General features: G+C 46.7%; 1 protein-coding gene across 1 annotated transcript; it reads left to right on the top strand.

Moving 5' to 3' along the window:
* Positions 1-8,569: 8,569 nt before the first annotated feature.
* Positions 8,570-14,272, top strand: Tm4sf19 (transmembrane 4 L six family member 19; the record flags this gene model as incomplete). The annotated part of the gene is made up of 5 exons (XM_052739904.1): positions 8,570-8,774; positions 9,317-9,381; positions 11,940-12,109; positions 12,245-12,428; positions 13,939-14,272. Coding segments are annotated over 4 exons (624 nt in total), but the record flags the coding sequence as incomplete, so codon positions are not given.

The raw sequence follows: 14,272 nt of genomic DNA on the forward strand, positions 1-14,272 counted from the left end.
GAGTACCAGGGTGAGGAAGAACAAAACCCAGCTTGTATACAGTCTAAAAGACTCAGTTGGAAGTTGTTGGGAGCACAAGACCCTTGTGCTCACAGGTTAGCACTGGGGAAATCAGGAATGTTAAACATGCAGAACTGTCTCTTCAACAGGAAAGATAGATAACCTGGTTTTCCACCCAAAACCCTGTACAACCAAACCATACCAACCTCCCACAACCAGGGCCAGGGGGCGGCTAATAGGTTAGGTTATCTGTATGGCCAGAGGCTCCCCTAACCAGGACTGGAGGTTGCTAATAGCCTAGATGATCTCTACACTATCTGTATGACAGAGACCACTTCCCTTGGGCTCTTAAGATATGTATAGCTGGAGAGATGGCTCAGTGGTTAAGAACACTGACTGCTCTTCCAGAGGACCCAGGTTCAATTCCCAGCACCCAACATGGCAGTTCACAACTGTCTGTAACTCCAGTTCCAGGGGATCCAACACCCTCACACAGACATACATGCATATAAAATAAAAATAAATTATAAAAAAAGAAGTATAGCCTATTTCTAGAACCCATCTTCATGGAAGAAGTGACATGGACTTTGAGAAGAGTAATTATGAAGGTAATTGAGAAGGTGATTATGCCTCCTTGTGCACAGAGGATTGTGTTACATCAGAAAACTTTTTTCCAAATTGCGCTGCACTTCAATATGCCTATTATAAACTGCTCAGCATCAGCCTCTAGAAGCTTGAGCCAACACCAGCTAACTAAGTCATGATGAACTGGACTTCCTTCTTGCCTCACATGGATCGTTATTCTGCTGACCCTGGTGTTTGTAGAGACCCCCACAGGGAGTGGTGGCATACACCTTTAATCCCAACCCTTGGGCAGCAGAAGCAGGCAGATCTATGTGAGTTTGAGGCCAGCCTGGTCTACACAGCAAGTTCCAGGATAGCCAGAGCTATACAGTGAGACCCTGTCTCAAAACAAAACTAATTAACTATATAAATAAAATAATAAAAGACTTTAACTAGAGCTGGAGAGATGGCTCAGCAGTCATGAGCACTCCCTGCTCTTCCACAGGACTGGGGTTTGGTTCCCAGCATCCCTAACAGGCAGCTAGAGTTCCAAAGGGATTTGACACCCTCTTCTGGCCTCCACAGGTACTGCATGCCTGGGATGCACATATTCAGATACATACACATAGGGTTTTGTTTTTGTTTTTTTTCAGTCATTTTGGTTCACTTTGTTTCATCAACAGAAGTAAATTCTAGGCAAAGACTGTGTGTGTTACTTTATCTGGTACATGAATTAACTCGTTAGTAAAATGATTCTTGAACTTCTATCATGTGAGTTCAGTGTATTCAGATCGGGTAAGATACAACCTTCACCCTCCAGAACAGTGGTTCTCAACTTTCCTAAGGCTGTGACCCTTCAATACCTCATGTTGCGGTGACTCCCCAACCATAAAATTACTTTTGTTGCTACTTCATGACTGTAATTTTGCTACTGCTATGAATCATAATGTAAATATCTGTGTTTTCTGCTGCAACCTCTGAGAAAAGGTTGTTCAACCTCAAAGGGGTCGCGACCCACCCATTGAGAACCACTGCTCTAGGACCAGTTATGTCAACTGAAGTTCCCAGAAAACGTTCGACAAGGCCATTTGAGTGATTAAAATGTCTGTGGTTGGGCCTCAGGAGGTGGTTGGAAGCATCAAGAGCACTGGCTGATCTTCCAGTGGGCCTGGGTTTGATTTATGGTAACCACGTGGTAGCTCACGACCATCTGTGACTCCAGTTTGGGGATCCAGTGCCCTCTAGTCTCAGCAAGTACCAGGCACACACAGACGTGTGTGCAAACAAAACTCCCATACATATTACATAATTATATTAATTTTAGAAGAGATGTGTTCCCCCTACCCCTTTTCCAGAATAGTGAGCTTAGCTCTATTTTCTAAAAATTCTTAAGCTAGCCACTACAACCAAAAACCAAATGTAGTGCATTCTGCCTCCCGTAATTATCCCTGCTAAGTATGAGAAAGTTAATTAAGGAAAAATGTTTTACCTGTATGGTTTCTAGGGGAAAAAAAAAAGACAATAATTCTTGGATATTAGTTATCATCTTTACGGTTAATATGCCACGGAATTTTTCTAAGCTGTTTGTTTTATTTTCGTTTTTGTTATATGTTGCTTTTGAGACAGGGTTCCTGCTTCCACTTCTGTCTCCTGAGGATGGCAGGGAGCTTCCACATCCGGTGGCGGGGGCAGGTCTGGAGATGCCCTCACAGGGTGACTGTGATACCAGAGGGCGGTGCCTGGTGCTTGAACACAGAAGGAAGAACAGCCCTGTGAGGCCAAGTAAGGGGCGAGAAGGAAGAAAGCGTGGGCTGTGCTCAGGGTTACTCCCACAGAGTCCAGATTCTACAAGCAAGGATGATACAGCAGGCTGGGGCAGTGGGTGTGGGGAAAGGGCGCTGGTGGCGGAGCTGAGGTAGCTCCGGCTGCCCCCGTGACTCATTGAGACCACTGAGCTCATGCAGCCATGCCTCTTGCTTCCTTCCTTGGGATCACATGAAAATGAGCAGAGAGTGGGTCACGAGCACAGGGTTCGCCTGTGACAAAATGGTCCTTCAGTGGCGGCCCGTGGGCAGCTGTGCACACACACACACACACACACACCCACTCACACATGAATTCCCCGGGGCGACCTCTACATATACAGAACCTTCCCGACCCTGCAAGCCTGGGAAAGAAGCCGGGGCTGCAGGAGCCAAGGCCCACTTCAAACAGAGCGTCCTTCACTTTCCTGGTCTCCATCCTGACTCTTGCTTCAGACACAGGTAAGCCGAGATGAAAGGGTCCAAGGACAGCAGGACCTAGGGGTTAAGAGCGCCAATCCTGCAATCCAGGGTCCCGGCTCTGCCACTTCGCCGCTGTGGGACTCAAGGCCGTCTCTAATAGTCTCCTAGGGAACTTCAGGCCTCTGTACGTGCCTAGAGTACCTTTCCCATCCAGCGTCTCCTTAACAGTCAAGTTTCTCCGGGACAGCACTTCTTCCCGGAGGCCTTGTCTTGCAGGCAAGGGTTAAGCAGTCCTGTGTGAGCTCCTGCCCTTACCACACTTCATTCTCCCCCGCTTCATGCCTGTTCCTCCTAGCTTTATAGTTCTCAAGGAAAGGGACTGGTTTTTTCCACCATTGTCTGCATAGGTGCCGGGCAAAGACTGGGCATTTGATTAATATCCACTGAGGCATGAAGAGAAGGGTGGGGAGTATGGAAAACAGACCCAGAATGTGTGCTCTCCGAGACAACTGCTCCTGTGCCCAGACAGTGGCTGGTGTTTGATTGGTTCACCCAGCCTGCCCAGGTCTGAACCCGGGCCTCCTCTACATGATGGTGCATGCCTGAGGTCCCAGCGCTTGGGAAGTGGAGGCAGACAGAGCAGAAATTCAAGGCCAGCCTGGGCTACAAGAGACCCTGTTTCAAAAACAAACCAACCCAAATTTGATCTTCTGATCCTGCCTGCCTCTACTCACATGAAAACGAGACAACCTCTTTGCTAATCTTCTGACTCACTGTATTTGGAAGGGTTTCTCAGAGTGCTGTGATTTCTAAGAAAGGTCATGGAGAGGAAGTGAAAGTCAAAACCCCTTCTTTAGACAGAGTGGGGCCTCCTTGTTCTTACTGCAGAGTCCGATGGGCAGGCCAGCTGAGGGTCAGGAGTGACTAAGCAAGGCTGGCATCTTCAGGGGCAGACTCTTGGGTTAATGCTCCTGCAGGTATCCTTTTCCTCTAGTTTAACTTAAATTTTTTTAAAGTTATTTTTTAATTAGACTCATGATATTTATTAATTGCACTCATGATACTAATTACATTTGTGGTATTCATTGATTACATTACAGTATTCATTCAATCACTATATTTATGATATTCATTAATTACATTAATTGTGTTGATTTATGACATTCATGATATTATGTCCCGATACTCCTGTCCATTTGTGGGGTTTTTCCATCACACAAAACAGAGATTCTGTACTCAGGAAATCATTGTTCTATATTCCGTTCTTCTCCGTCGTGAGATAGCATCTAGTCTTTCTGTCTCTGTGAAATTGTATATTCTATATATTTCATGTAATACAATTCTATAGTATTTGTCCTTTTTTTAATGTAAAAACATTTTATGTACAACTGCAAGAGAAATAATACTCAGATAGCCCGAACATAAAAACAGGTTATAATTCAAAAGTCCAGGGTTATTTTAAACAGTAAAATATTTTCTCTGTAGAAAATAGTATAAATGATAACATTTCCCAATAAGCCCTTTTAAGCCAAATGATAGCTGAATTATACATATAAATATTGATTCGATTCTGGGATACAGAAGAGACCTATCTGAACCTATCTGTTCAGAGAGCTATGCTTTACTTATAACTTAAAATTTTATGTTGCAAGCTGAGCATGCCCAGAGACGTTTCTGTCTATTGAGTCTACATATGTGCACTCTCCAAAATAAGTCTAGATTTTCATTTTAGGTTATGACTTAACTTGAGCTTGCTCAGAATGACAACTGAGCATTCATATGTACATAGCATACATGTGTACTTATGTACACTATGCATAGACCCCATTTGCTCTCCTTGACTGTACATGTAATACATCTCTCTTCACTCGTTTACATCTTGGCCATGCTGATTTTGGCTTGGTACTCACCAAAACATGGGGAGCCCACCGTGCTTAGTTATAGGGTCTCTGAATTCCACTCACCCAAAAGGCCACACTAAGGTTTGTCGTTTTTCCTCTAATTTGTCTAAATCGGTTTTGTTTTGTTTTTGTTTTGAGCCTAGGCTCATGTAGCCTAGCCTCAAGGCTAGCCTCCAACATACTATGTAGCCAAGGCTAGCCTTGAACTCCAGATCTCTTGCTTCCAATAACAAGGAGCTGGGATAACAGGTGCACACCACCATGCCTGACTTCAAGCATTATTCATTTGTTGATTATCTGAAGTTCAGTATTAACTGAGAGTCTTTTCTTGTGTGTTTGGTTTGGGAGTTTTTGAGACATGGTCTCTTGTAGCCACAGCTGGCGTCAAACTCACTATGTGGAGGGCAGCCTTGAACTCTTAATCTTCTTGCCTCTATTTCCCAAGTCTGGGGTTATAGGTCTGTGCCACCATGCCTGGCACAGGCTCAATAATTTTCGACCCCTTCCTGTGACTTTCCTGAGAAGAAACAGGAGAGTTTGGTTTTGCTAATTGGGGTTCTCGATACACCTCACTCACAGGTAATTATGAGCAGGTGCTGAAGGGCCAGGTTCAAAATATATTCCCGAATGGCCAGTAACATATCAGTCCTTACTGGGCCCTGACAAAATCAGTCCTCTGAGAGACAGTGGGTTAATGTCGCAAGCGGAGCACTGCCCTTAAATGGCAAGATAGTCTGAGGAGGGAAGCCTGCCTAAATCACAAGATGATGAGGAACTCAGTACAAGGGGGGGGGGGGGGGACCCAGCATGGTGGGAAGGAACGTTTTCCAGAGGGCCTTGCCTCTCGATAGCTGGACATGGGTCAGAGCCTGACAGGAGCTGGGAGGCTGAATCTGGTGCATGGGCTTCCAAAGGAGGCCTCCATCATCTTTCCTGGCTCCTCACCACTTCCTTCCCTCCAGGTTCCTGGTGTCTCTGGGTAAAGGGCTCTTCATACCCACCCCCCCAGCTCCCCTAACATGTCCCTCTCCTCTAGCAAGACCCAGACATGCTTTCACTTGGAACCCGCTCCTCCATTCAGTGTGAAAGGGTTTGGTAAAGGCCGCTCACCACACAGAACAGAATTAACAGCAGCAGGAAGGGAGGCGCATGGGGGGAGGGGAACATGGACTGAGAGGCATCCCAAGCCACCAAGGGCTGTGGGGACCCGCTGAGGAAAGAGCCTGCCTCTTCAGTGCTGTCCCTGGAAACCATCTCCTTACCATAAACTGTAGTTTGTTTGTTTGAGGTCCTTTCCTGATTTGTGTTCAGTTGTTGTTGTGGCTGCTGAGGCAGGGTCTCTCTTTGTAGTCCTGGCTGTCCTGAAACTCACTGTGTAGCCCAGGCTGGCCTCACTCTTACGTTCTTTTTGTTTCAACCTCCTAAGTTACTGGGATTCCAGGTGTGAGCCACCTGTATCATGGATCAGGACTTTTTTTTTTAAATGGCTAAATGTTCCCCTATATGCATATAAAACATATTTTGTTGATGGACACTCGGGTTATTGACATATGTCTAATTTTAGCTTTTATGAGTAGCTACTATGGACGTTCAATATCAGTGCTTGTGTGGGCAAGCATTTTCACTGCACTCTCATAAAGCAGAGGAATTACTGGTTGGTTTGGTAAGTGGATGTTTAGGCACATGACAGTACCACACTGTTTCCGGAACGGATTAACCATTACGTTCTCACCAGCAATGTGGGACCCTCCCAGTTGCTTCTCACCCTCGCCCACAGTTATATACATTTATAAACGCTAACAAGACTGGATGTCGTTGATGGTGCACTCCCAAAGGCAGAGGCAGGCTGATATCTGTGAGTTCGAGGCCAGCTTGATCTACATAGTGAAGTCCAGGTCAGCCAGGGCTACATAGTGAGACCCTGTCTCAAATAAAACAAAACAAACCTCTAACAATGGCCAGGGTATGTAGTCAGCCAGTCTGTCTCTCCCTCTCTCCCTTCCCAGGCTAGCATTGAACTCCTGGGCTCAGGTGGTCTTCCTCCTCCTGCCTCCCCTTCCCACATAGCTGGATTACAGAGATGCACAGCCACACTGGCTTGGGTCATTGAGGTCTTCCTTTTCTCCACAATGCTCTGTAATTCTTATCATACATATCCTGTACACATTATTAAATATAGCCATAGGTATTTTTGTTTTGTGCATCACAAATATCTTTCAAGTGAAAAATTCCAACTTGGCTGGGCAGTGGTGGCGCATGCCTTTAATCCCAGCACTCTCGAGACAGAGGCAGGTGGATCTCTGTGAGTTCGAGGCCAGCCTGGTCTACAGAGTGAGTTCCAAGACAGCCAGGACTGTTACAGAGAGAAACCCTGTCCCAAAAAACAAAAACAAAACAAAATTCAACTTGTCATTGTCTGTACAGGGATAGAATACAGTATTGATATTTTATTCTATGTCCTTGCTAAACTCACCTATTAGTTCAAGTAATTCTTAATAGATTGATTAGGATTTTCTGCATATATAGCCAGATTATCTTTGAATAATGTCACTTCCTGTTTATGCCTTTTTTTTTCTCATCACACTGGACAAGCAATAAGAACTTTGGTCCAGCACTTGGGATGCAGAGGCAGATAAATCTGAGTTTGAGAGCTTGCTCTGCATACTGAGTTCCAGACCAGCCAAGGTTACATAGTGAGACCCTGTCTCAAAACAAACAACAACAGCATCAAATGAATACCATTGGCTAGAAGCGTGGAGAATGGGCATCTTGACGGCACCTTTAAAAGTTTTATTAAATAGGAATAGTCATTGGGCTGTTGAGATGACCCAGCAGGTAAAGGTGCTTGCCACCAAGCCTCACAAATTGAGTTCAATCCCTGGGACCCACATGATGGAAGGAGAGAATGGACTCTTGAAAATTGTTCTCTGGGCTGGGTGGTGGTGGTGCACGCCTTTAATCCCTGCACTCGGGAGGCAGAGCCAGGCAGATCTCTGTGAGTTCGAGGCCAGCCTGGTCTACAGAATGAGATCCAGGACAGGCACCAAAGTTACACAGAGAAACCCTGTCTTGAAAAACCAAAAAAGAAAAAGAAAAGAAAACAGAAAAATTTCCTCTGGGGCTGGAGGGATGGCTCAGTGGTTAAGAGCACTGGCTACTCTTTCCGAGGTTCAATTCCCAGCACCTATAAGGTGGCTCACAACCATCCATAACAGTAGTCTCATAGGATCAGATGGCCTTTTCTTGTGTGCAGATAGATGTATGTACATGCAGACAAAACATCCATATACATAAATAAATCTTTAAAAAAAACTGAAGAGAGTTATTCTCTGACCTCCACACATGTGATGTGTCTCACAGGAATGCCACACACACACACACACACACACACACACACACACACACACACACGTCCACACAGTCTCACTTTCTCTCTCTCTAAATTAATAAAGTATAATAAAATTTTCAAAAGGAAAAAATAGACAATCATTGGTTATAAATAGGACACACACAAAATATGATGGACTGGTAATGTGTGTGGTTGATGCTTGGCAGAAAATGGAGGGCATAACTCTAATTATTGGGGAAGGCTTTGAAAGGCAGTGTGTTTTAAAAGCTCCTCAGCATAGCTGGGTGTCATGACTCACGCCTTTAACCCCAGCACTCGGGAGGCAGAGGCAGATGAATCTCTGAGCTCAAAGCCAGCCTGGTCTACAGAGGTGAGTTCCGGGACAGCCAGGGTTACACAAAGAAACCCTGCCTCAAAACAAAACAAAAACAAAATAAGCTCCTCACCTGTCCTTGATATGACCTGTTCACAGAAGCCGTCTGCGTTCTGTCTTCTAGCACATTGTGTGTGACCTCTTGCCATCGTTTCCGGGATGCTGTCCTTTCCCCCGTGTGACCGCCTGCTCACGGACCTGCTCCCGCTTCATCGGGCTGAGCCTCGGGACTGCATCCCTGTTTGCTGCTGGGGCCAACATCGTACTCCTCTTTCCTAGCTGGGATGTGACCTACCTGACGAGGGGTCTCATTGGCAAGCATGCCATGCTGGGCTCGGGACTCTGGGGAGGGGGTTTCATGGTACGTACATGCCTTGGGTTCTGTGAGTGGGAATTCCCAAAGCCTCTTTCAGGGATGGAACTAGGAGGTGGTGGTGGTCGGGGTGTTCCAACAGATTGGTATTGGGTCCATAAGCAGCCCAAAGAAATACGGGGACTTGTCATGGGTTGCTGGACCTTGGAACCAGGAAGGGCTAGATGGGTGTTAGCACCTACAGAGTCAAAATGGACTAAGTTCAACCTGGGCCCTAAGTCCATTTCAACAGCTGTGCGCGGCAGCTAGAAATGCAAATCAACCCAGTCTCTTCTTCCAGATTTATTTGTGTGTGGGTATTTTGACCCTATGTGTGTATGTATGTATGTGTACCATGTGGATGCAGGAACCTCCAGAGACCAGAAGAGGGCGTCAGATTCTCTGGAACTAGAGTAACAGAGGTTGTAAGACACTGTGTGTGCTGGAAACCAAACCTGGGTCCTCTGAAAGAGCAGCCAGTGCTCTTAACCACTGGGCCACCTCTCCAGCCCCACTCGGTCTCCTCTTAACACACTTCTCTGCTCTCCAGGTTTCTCGTGGCAGCGACTCTCATCTCCGTGACGGGCTACTTCAGCAAGAGCGCCCCCTGTCTGCGTGTAAGCACAGTGGCCCCACCTTTAACACGACTCTCACACTCTCTACCCTAGAGGCAGAGGGCTCAAGAGGCATTTTAGCTTTCAGGCTTGAAGGCAGTCCCTAACTCCGCCCTTTAACATCCCCAAACTCTTGGCAGTGCCTTAGTTTTCCGGGCTCATCTTCGGAAGGGTTAGGGCCAAGGATGAAGTGGCTAATGCACCTCAGATGTCTGCATAAGTGTGATAAGCTGTCATTTTCTCTGATACTGAGTAATCTGAATAGGATTTAAGTATACAGTAATCATATATCATTGACAGAAAATGTCCTATTTTTTTATGTATTTACTTAGTTATTTTTGGGTTTTCTTTTCTTTTTCTTGTTTGGTTTCATGTGTTTATGGTGTTTTGGCTGATTGTATGTTTGTGTGCCGTGTGTGTACTTGGTGTCTGTGGAGGCCAGAAGAGGGTGTCAGAGCCTCTGGAAATGGAGTTACTTCTGGTTGTGCACTGTCATGTGGGTGTTGTGAACACAACTCGGATCCTCTGAAGAGCATCCTTTCTCCAACCCCCATTTGGGCTTTCCTTGAGACAGGATTTCACTATGTAGTTTGGAGTTAGCTTTGAACTTGTAATCCTCCTGCCTCATCTCCCCAGTGTTGGGATCATAGGTGTGAAGCACTCTGCTGGTTCTTGGCTGGTTTAATATTTTCTTAGAGGGCTGGGGTACAGCTCAGTGATAGAGGCATTTGCCCACCATGCATGAGGTGCTGGAGTGAGTTCTCAGCACTAAAACAACCGACCAAGGAACAAAACAAACCACGTACATGTACCCCCTCCACACACACACACACACACACACACACACACACACACACACACACAGACTTTTTTCTTCCCATTAGAAATAAGCCAACCACCAGTTTATAATCTGACTCTTCTGCTCTACAGATGATGACAGGACCAGAGTCAAATTACACTTCATTAATCACAGCTGCATCGGTATAGATTTTCAAAATAACCTCAAGCCGAGTGCGGTGGCTCACCCCTTTTTAACACCAACTTTTGGAAGGTGGAGACAGGAGAAGGTCATCCTGGGCTAAGTAGTTGTGATCACCCTGGATTCCATGTATGTGTGTGTGTGTACATATGTATGTATGTCATGTACACATATGCATGTATGTTATTCTAGTTTGCTTTCTCCTTCTGTGATAAACACCATAAACAAAGCAACTTAGGGAGGAAAAGTTTTATTCCATCTCACAACTTCCAGGTCACCGTCCACCACTGGGGGAAGTCAGGGCGGAAACTCAAGGCAGGGACTGAAGAGGAGGCCATGGAGGAGTGCTGCTTATTGGCTTGCATCCAGGCTACTGGTCAGCTACCTTTCTGATACCTCCCAGGACCACCTGCCCAGGGCTGGCACCGCCCCACAGTGGGCTGGGCCCCCCTCCTTCAGTCAACCATCAAGAGAATTCCATACAGACTGCCTAAAGGCCAAGGATGGAGGCAGCTCCTCGGCTGACATTCCCTCCTCCCAGACTGAATGTAGCTTGTGGCAGGTTGACAAAAAACAGAGCGGCACATATGTACCCATTGCTTCTTCAGCCTCACATGGCGCCTCATTACAGTCACTGCACAGGAGACCTGCCCTGAGTCCCACAGCCACACGCACGCCGGGAAGCCCTCCGACTGAGTTCCGTGCTAAAACATTAAATATAAATTCACAAGCATTTCATCTACTATTCTCTGTTCTCTTTCGCCTGAGCGAGTGGCTCCCCCCCCCCCCCCCCCCCCCCCCCCGAGACAGGGTGTCTCTGTATAGCCCTGCCTGTCCTGGAACTCACTCTGCAGACCAGGCTGGCCTCGAACTGAGAGATCTGCCTGCCTCTGCCTCCTGAGTGCTGGGATCAAAGGCGTGCGCCACTACCACCTGGCTGAGTGAGTGGCTATTAATCTTGGGTGAGCATCCAATTTTCTGAAGCATTTGTTAAAACACAAATTGCTCCGTCTCACCTTGGGTTTCTGACCCAGGAAGTCTGGAGTGGGTTGGAGAGAGTCTGCATTGCAACTGTGCATTCCCAGGTGATGTGTTGATGCTGCATTAGGAGAGCCATGGCCTTGGGCTTCTGACGGAATAACAGAGTCTGAGTCCTCTAACATCCGAGCCAACTCCTCATCTGCTTCCTTCCTCCCTTTTATGCTTGATTTGAAAAGAGCTCAAGAGTGGGAATTTGAGGAGAAAGTGGACCTGCACTAAGCAGTTTGCTAGTTCACAGCTGAGTCACTGCAGTAGCCTAGCAAGGAGATATCAACCTGCTAGAGAGTCCAAAGACCCTGTGCAGTGAGGAGCTGCAGATCCATGTGTCTGTCTGTCTGTCTTTCTGGCCTTTCTCAACAGTTTCTTCTTAGACACCTCATCAACCACCCTGGGACATGTTTTAAAGGAATGTGTCACCCCGCACCCTCCCACGTAGGGTGCGAGAATGCCTGGCCACCAGAGAAGTTAGAATTGACCGTGTCACCCCACCAGGCCCCTGACCACAGCTCTGTGTAAGCTCTGTCCCCTGCTTCCTCTACAGATGCTCATCGCCCTGTTGTCAAGTGGCCTGGCTCTTCTTGGGGCTTTGGTTTGCTTTGTCACTTCTGGAGCAGCCTTGAAAGACGGTCCCTTTTGCATGTTTGATGTCTCATCCTTCAATCAGACACAAGCTTGGAAATTTGGTTATCCCTTCAAAGACCTGCCCAACAGGTAATGGTCACCCTCACAAGCACAGTCCCCTGACCTGGGCCAGGGGAGTCCCAGTCCTGTGTTTTCTATTGGAGTTCCTTGATTGGGTATTTTTGTTTATTTCCCCACCCCTGACCCCCTTATTCTTGGGTCTAGGAACTATTTGTATGACCGCTCACTCTGGACCTCCGTCTGCCTGGAGCCCTCTAAGGCTGTGGTTTGGCATGTGGCCTTCTTTTCCACCCTCCTGTGTGTCAGCCTCCTCCAGCTTCTCCTGGTGGCCATCCATCTCATCAATAGCATCCTTGGCCTGTTCTGCAGCTTCTGTGAGAAGTCCTAGGTAAAGGATGTCCTTTCAGGAACCAGTGTTCTCACTACATGCTTCCTCCAACCCTTTCTGCAAGAATAGGGTGTGACTCCCTTTGAGGCCTTCCTATAGGCCACCAGCACTTTCTTGCACATAGGGGGAATGATACAATAAAATGAAAGTCATGCTGTGTACTTTGAAGATGACACCGTAAGAGAAAGAGCAAGGTCATTGCTAGTGTATAGGGAGGAACTTTTTAACTCGTTAAAATGATTTCATTTCAGCTTCTTGACAACCCCATAAAGGTTGGCCACATATTAAGACAGAGAAGCTGAGACTCTCATACACACAACTACGTGAACCCCTTATGAACCCTGATAATAGGTTTTCTCCACTGATGCAGTAAGCCAGATCAAGCTGAACTGAAAAAGTAAAAGAACAGGTTTATTTGAGCAAAGCAACTCCTGGGTGAGTTCTCCAGTCCCAGAGAACGAGGCCAGAGAAGTCATGCACCTGAACTAAAGCAGGGAGGTTATATAGCCTGTAGATGAGGGGTGATGACGCATCTGCCACAAGCTGGGTTTGTGTCCAAGTATGGTCAAAAGCTGAGCACTTTAGGTGGGGACTTGGGCTGCTAGCAACTTCATTGGAGGAATTGTCACAGCTGCCAAGAATGCAGAACTGGACTTTTTGGTGCTTTTTCTTTCTTGGAGATTCTCTGAGAGGGTGGGGTTTGGAGAGAAGGAGATGGGGCTTCTCAGACCACGCAGGAGCAAGTTGAAGGTTCCAACTGAACACCTTCAAATTCTAAATTCAAGTTTACAACTGTAATAGACAGAATTGCGTTTCCTCAGAATCATAGATGGGAACCCTTATCACCAATGTGACTGTATTGGAGACAGGGCCTTACATGGTAATCAAGGATACATGAAGTCATAAAGGTGAGGTCCTGATCCAGTAGGATTGACATTCTTGCAGGAAGAGCAAGAAGCTGGGCATGGTGGAGTCAGGAGGATCATCGGTTCTAGACCAGCCTGGGCTACATATTGAGACCCTGTCTCAAACAAACAAAATAAACTCAGGAGGATGAGGCAGGGAGGATGGGAGTTCTGGGCAAATTAGAGAAACCCTGTCTCAAAATAATAGGGCCAAGGATGTAGCTTACTGTTACAACAGAGCAGAGTTCTGGGATCAGTCTCCAATACTGGAAAAGGGAGGGAGGGACGGACGGATGGACAGACAGATGGACGGAAGTACTCCATGAAAGAAAGTTAGAGATCACCATGCTTATTAAGCCAATGAAGACTATTAAGAGTATTCTGGGTCTTTTATTAGCTGCTGATCAAGAGCAGGCAAGTGCCTCAGAAAAACTCTTGGTAGGGAAGCAAGGATAGGGTTCTTAAAGTCTGAAGGCTGCAATCACATCCCACCAGGTGCAGGTGGACCCTTTTCCAGAAGGGAGGGAGGAAACCTTTGATTGTAAAACATCATACAGGTGTCAGTTCTTAGAGAAATGGTTCCATTGCATCTGTCCCTCTTCTAGCAGGGAAGAAGGAACCTTTGACCTATGAAACACCCTCGAGCATCCTTTATCAGAAGGAGGGAGAATCCTTTGTTTACATGCAAGATGAGACTCCAGAGAGGAGATGTGGGCTCAGGGTAAGCTGACCTTTCCTAAGCCATTTCAAAAGAGGGACCACTGAAGGTGACTCACTGGATAAAGATGCCTGCTGCTAAGCCTGAAGACCTGAGCTTTAATCCCCAGAACCATGTGGTGGAAGAACAGACTCCTGTAAATTGTCCTCTGACCTCTACACACACACACACACACACACACACACACACACACACACACACACACACTGTGGCACATGCAC

The sequence above is a fragment of the Peromyscus californicus genome, unplaced genomic scaffold, assembly GCF_007827085.1.
Source record: "Peromyscus californicus insignis strain IS unplaced genomic scaffold, ASM782708v3 Scaffold_16__1_contigs__length_79575227, whole genome shotgun sequence".
NCBI lineage: Eukaryota > Metazoa > Chordata > Mammalia > Rodentia > Cricetidae > Peromyscus > Peromyscus californicus.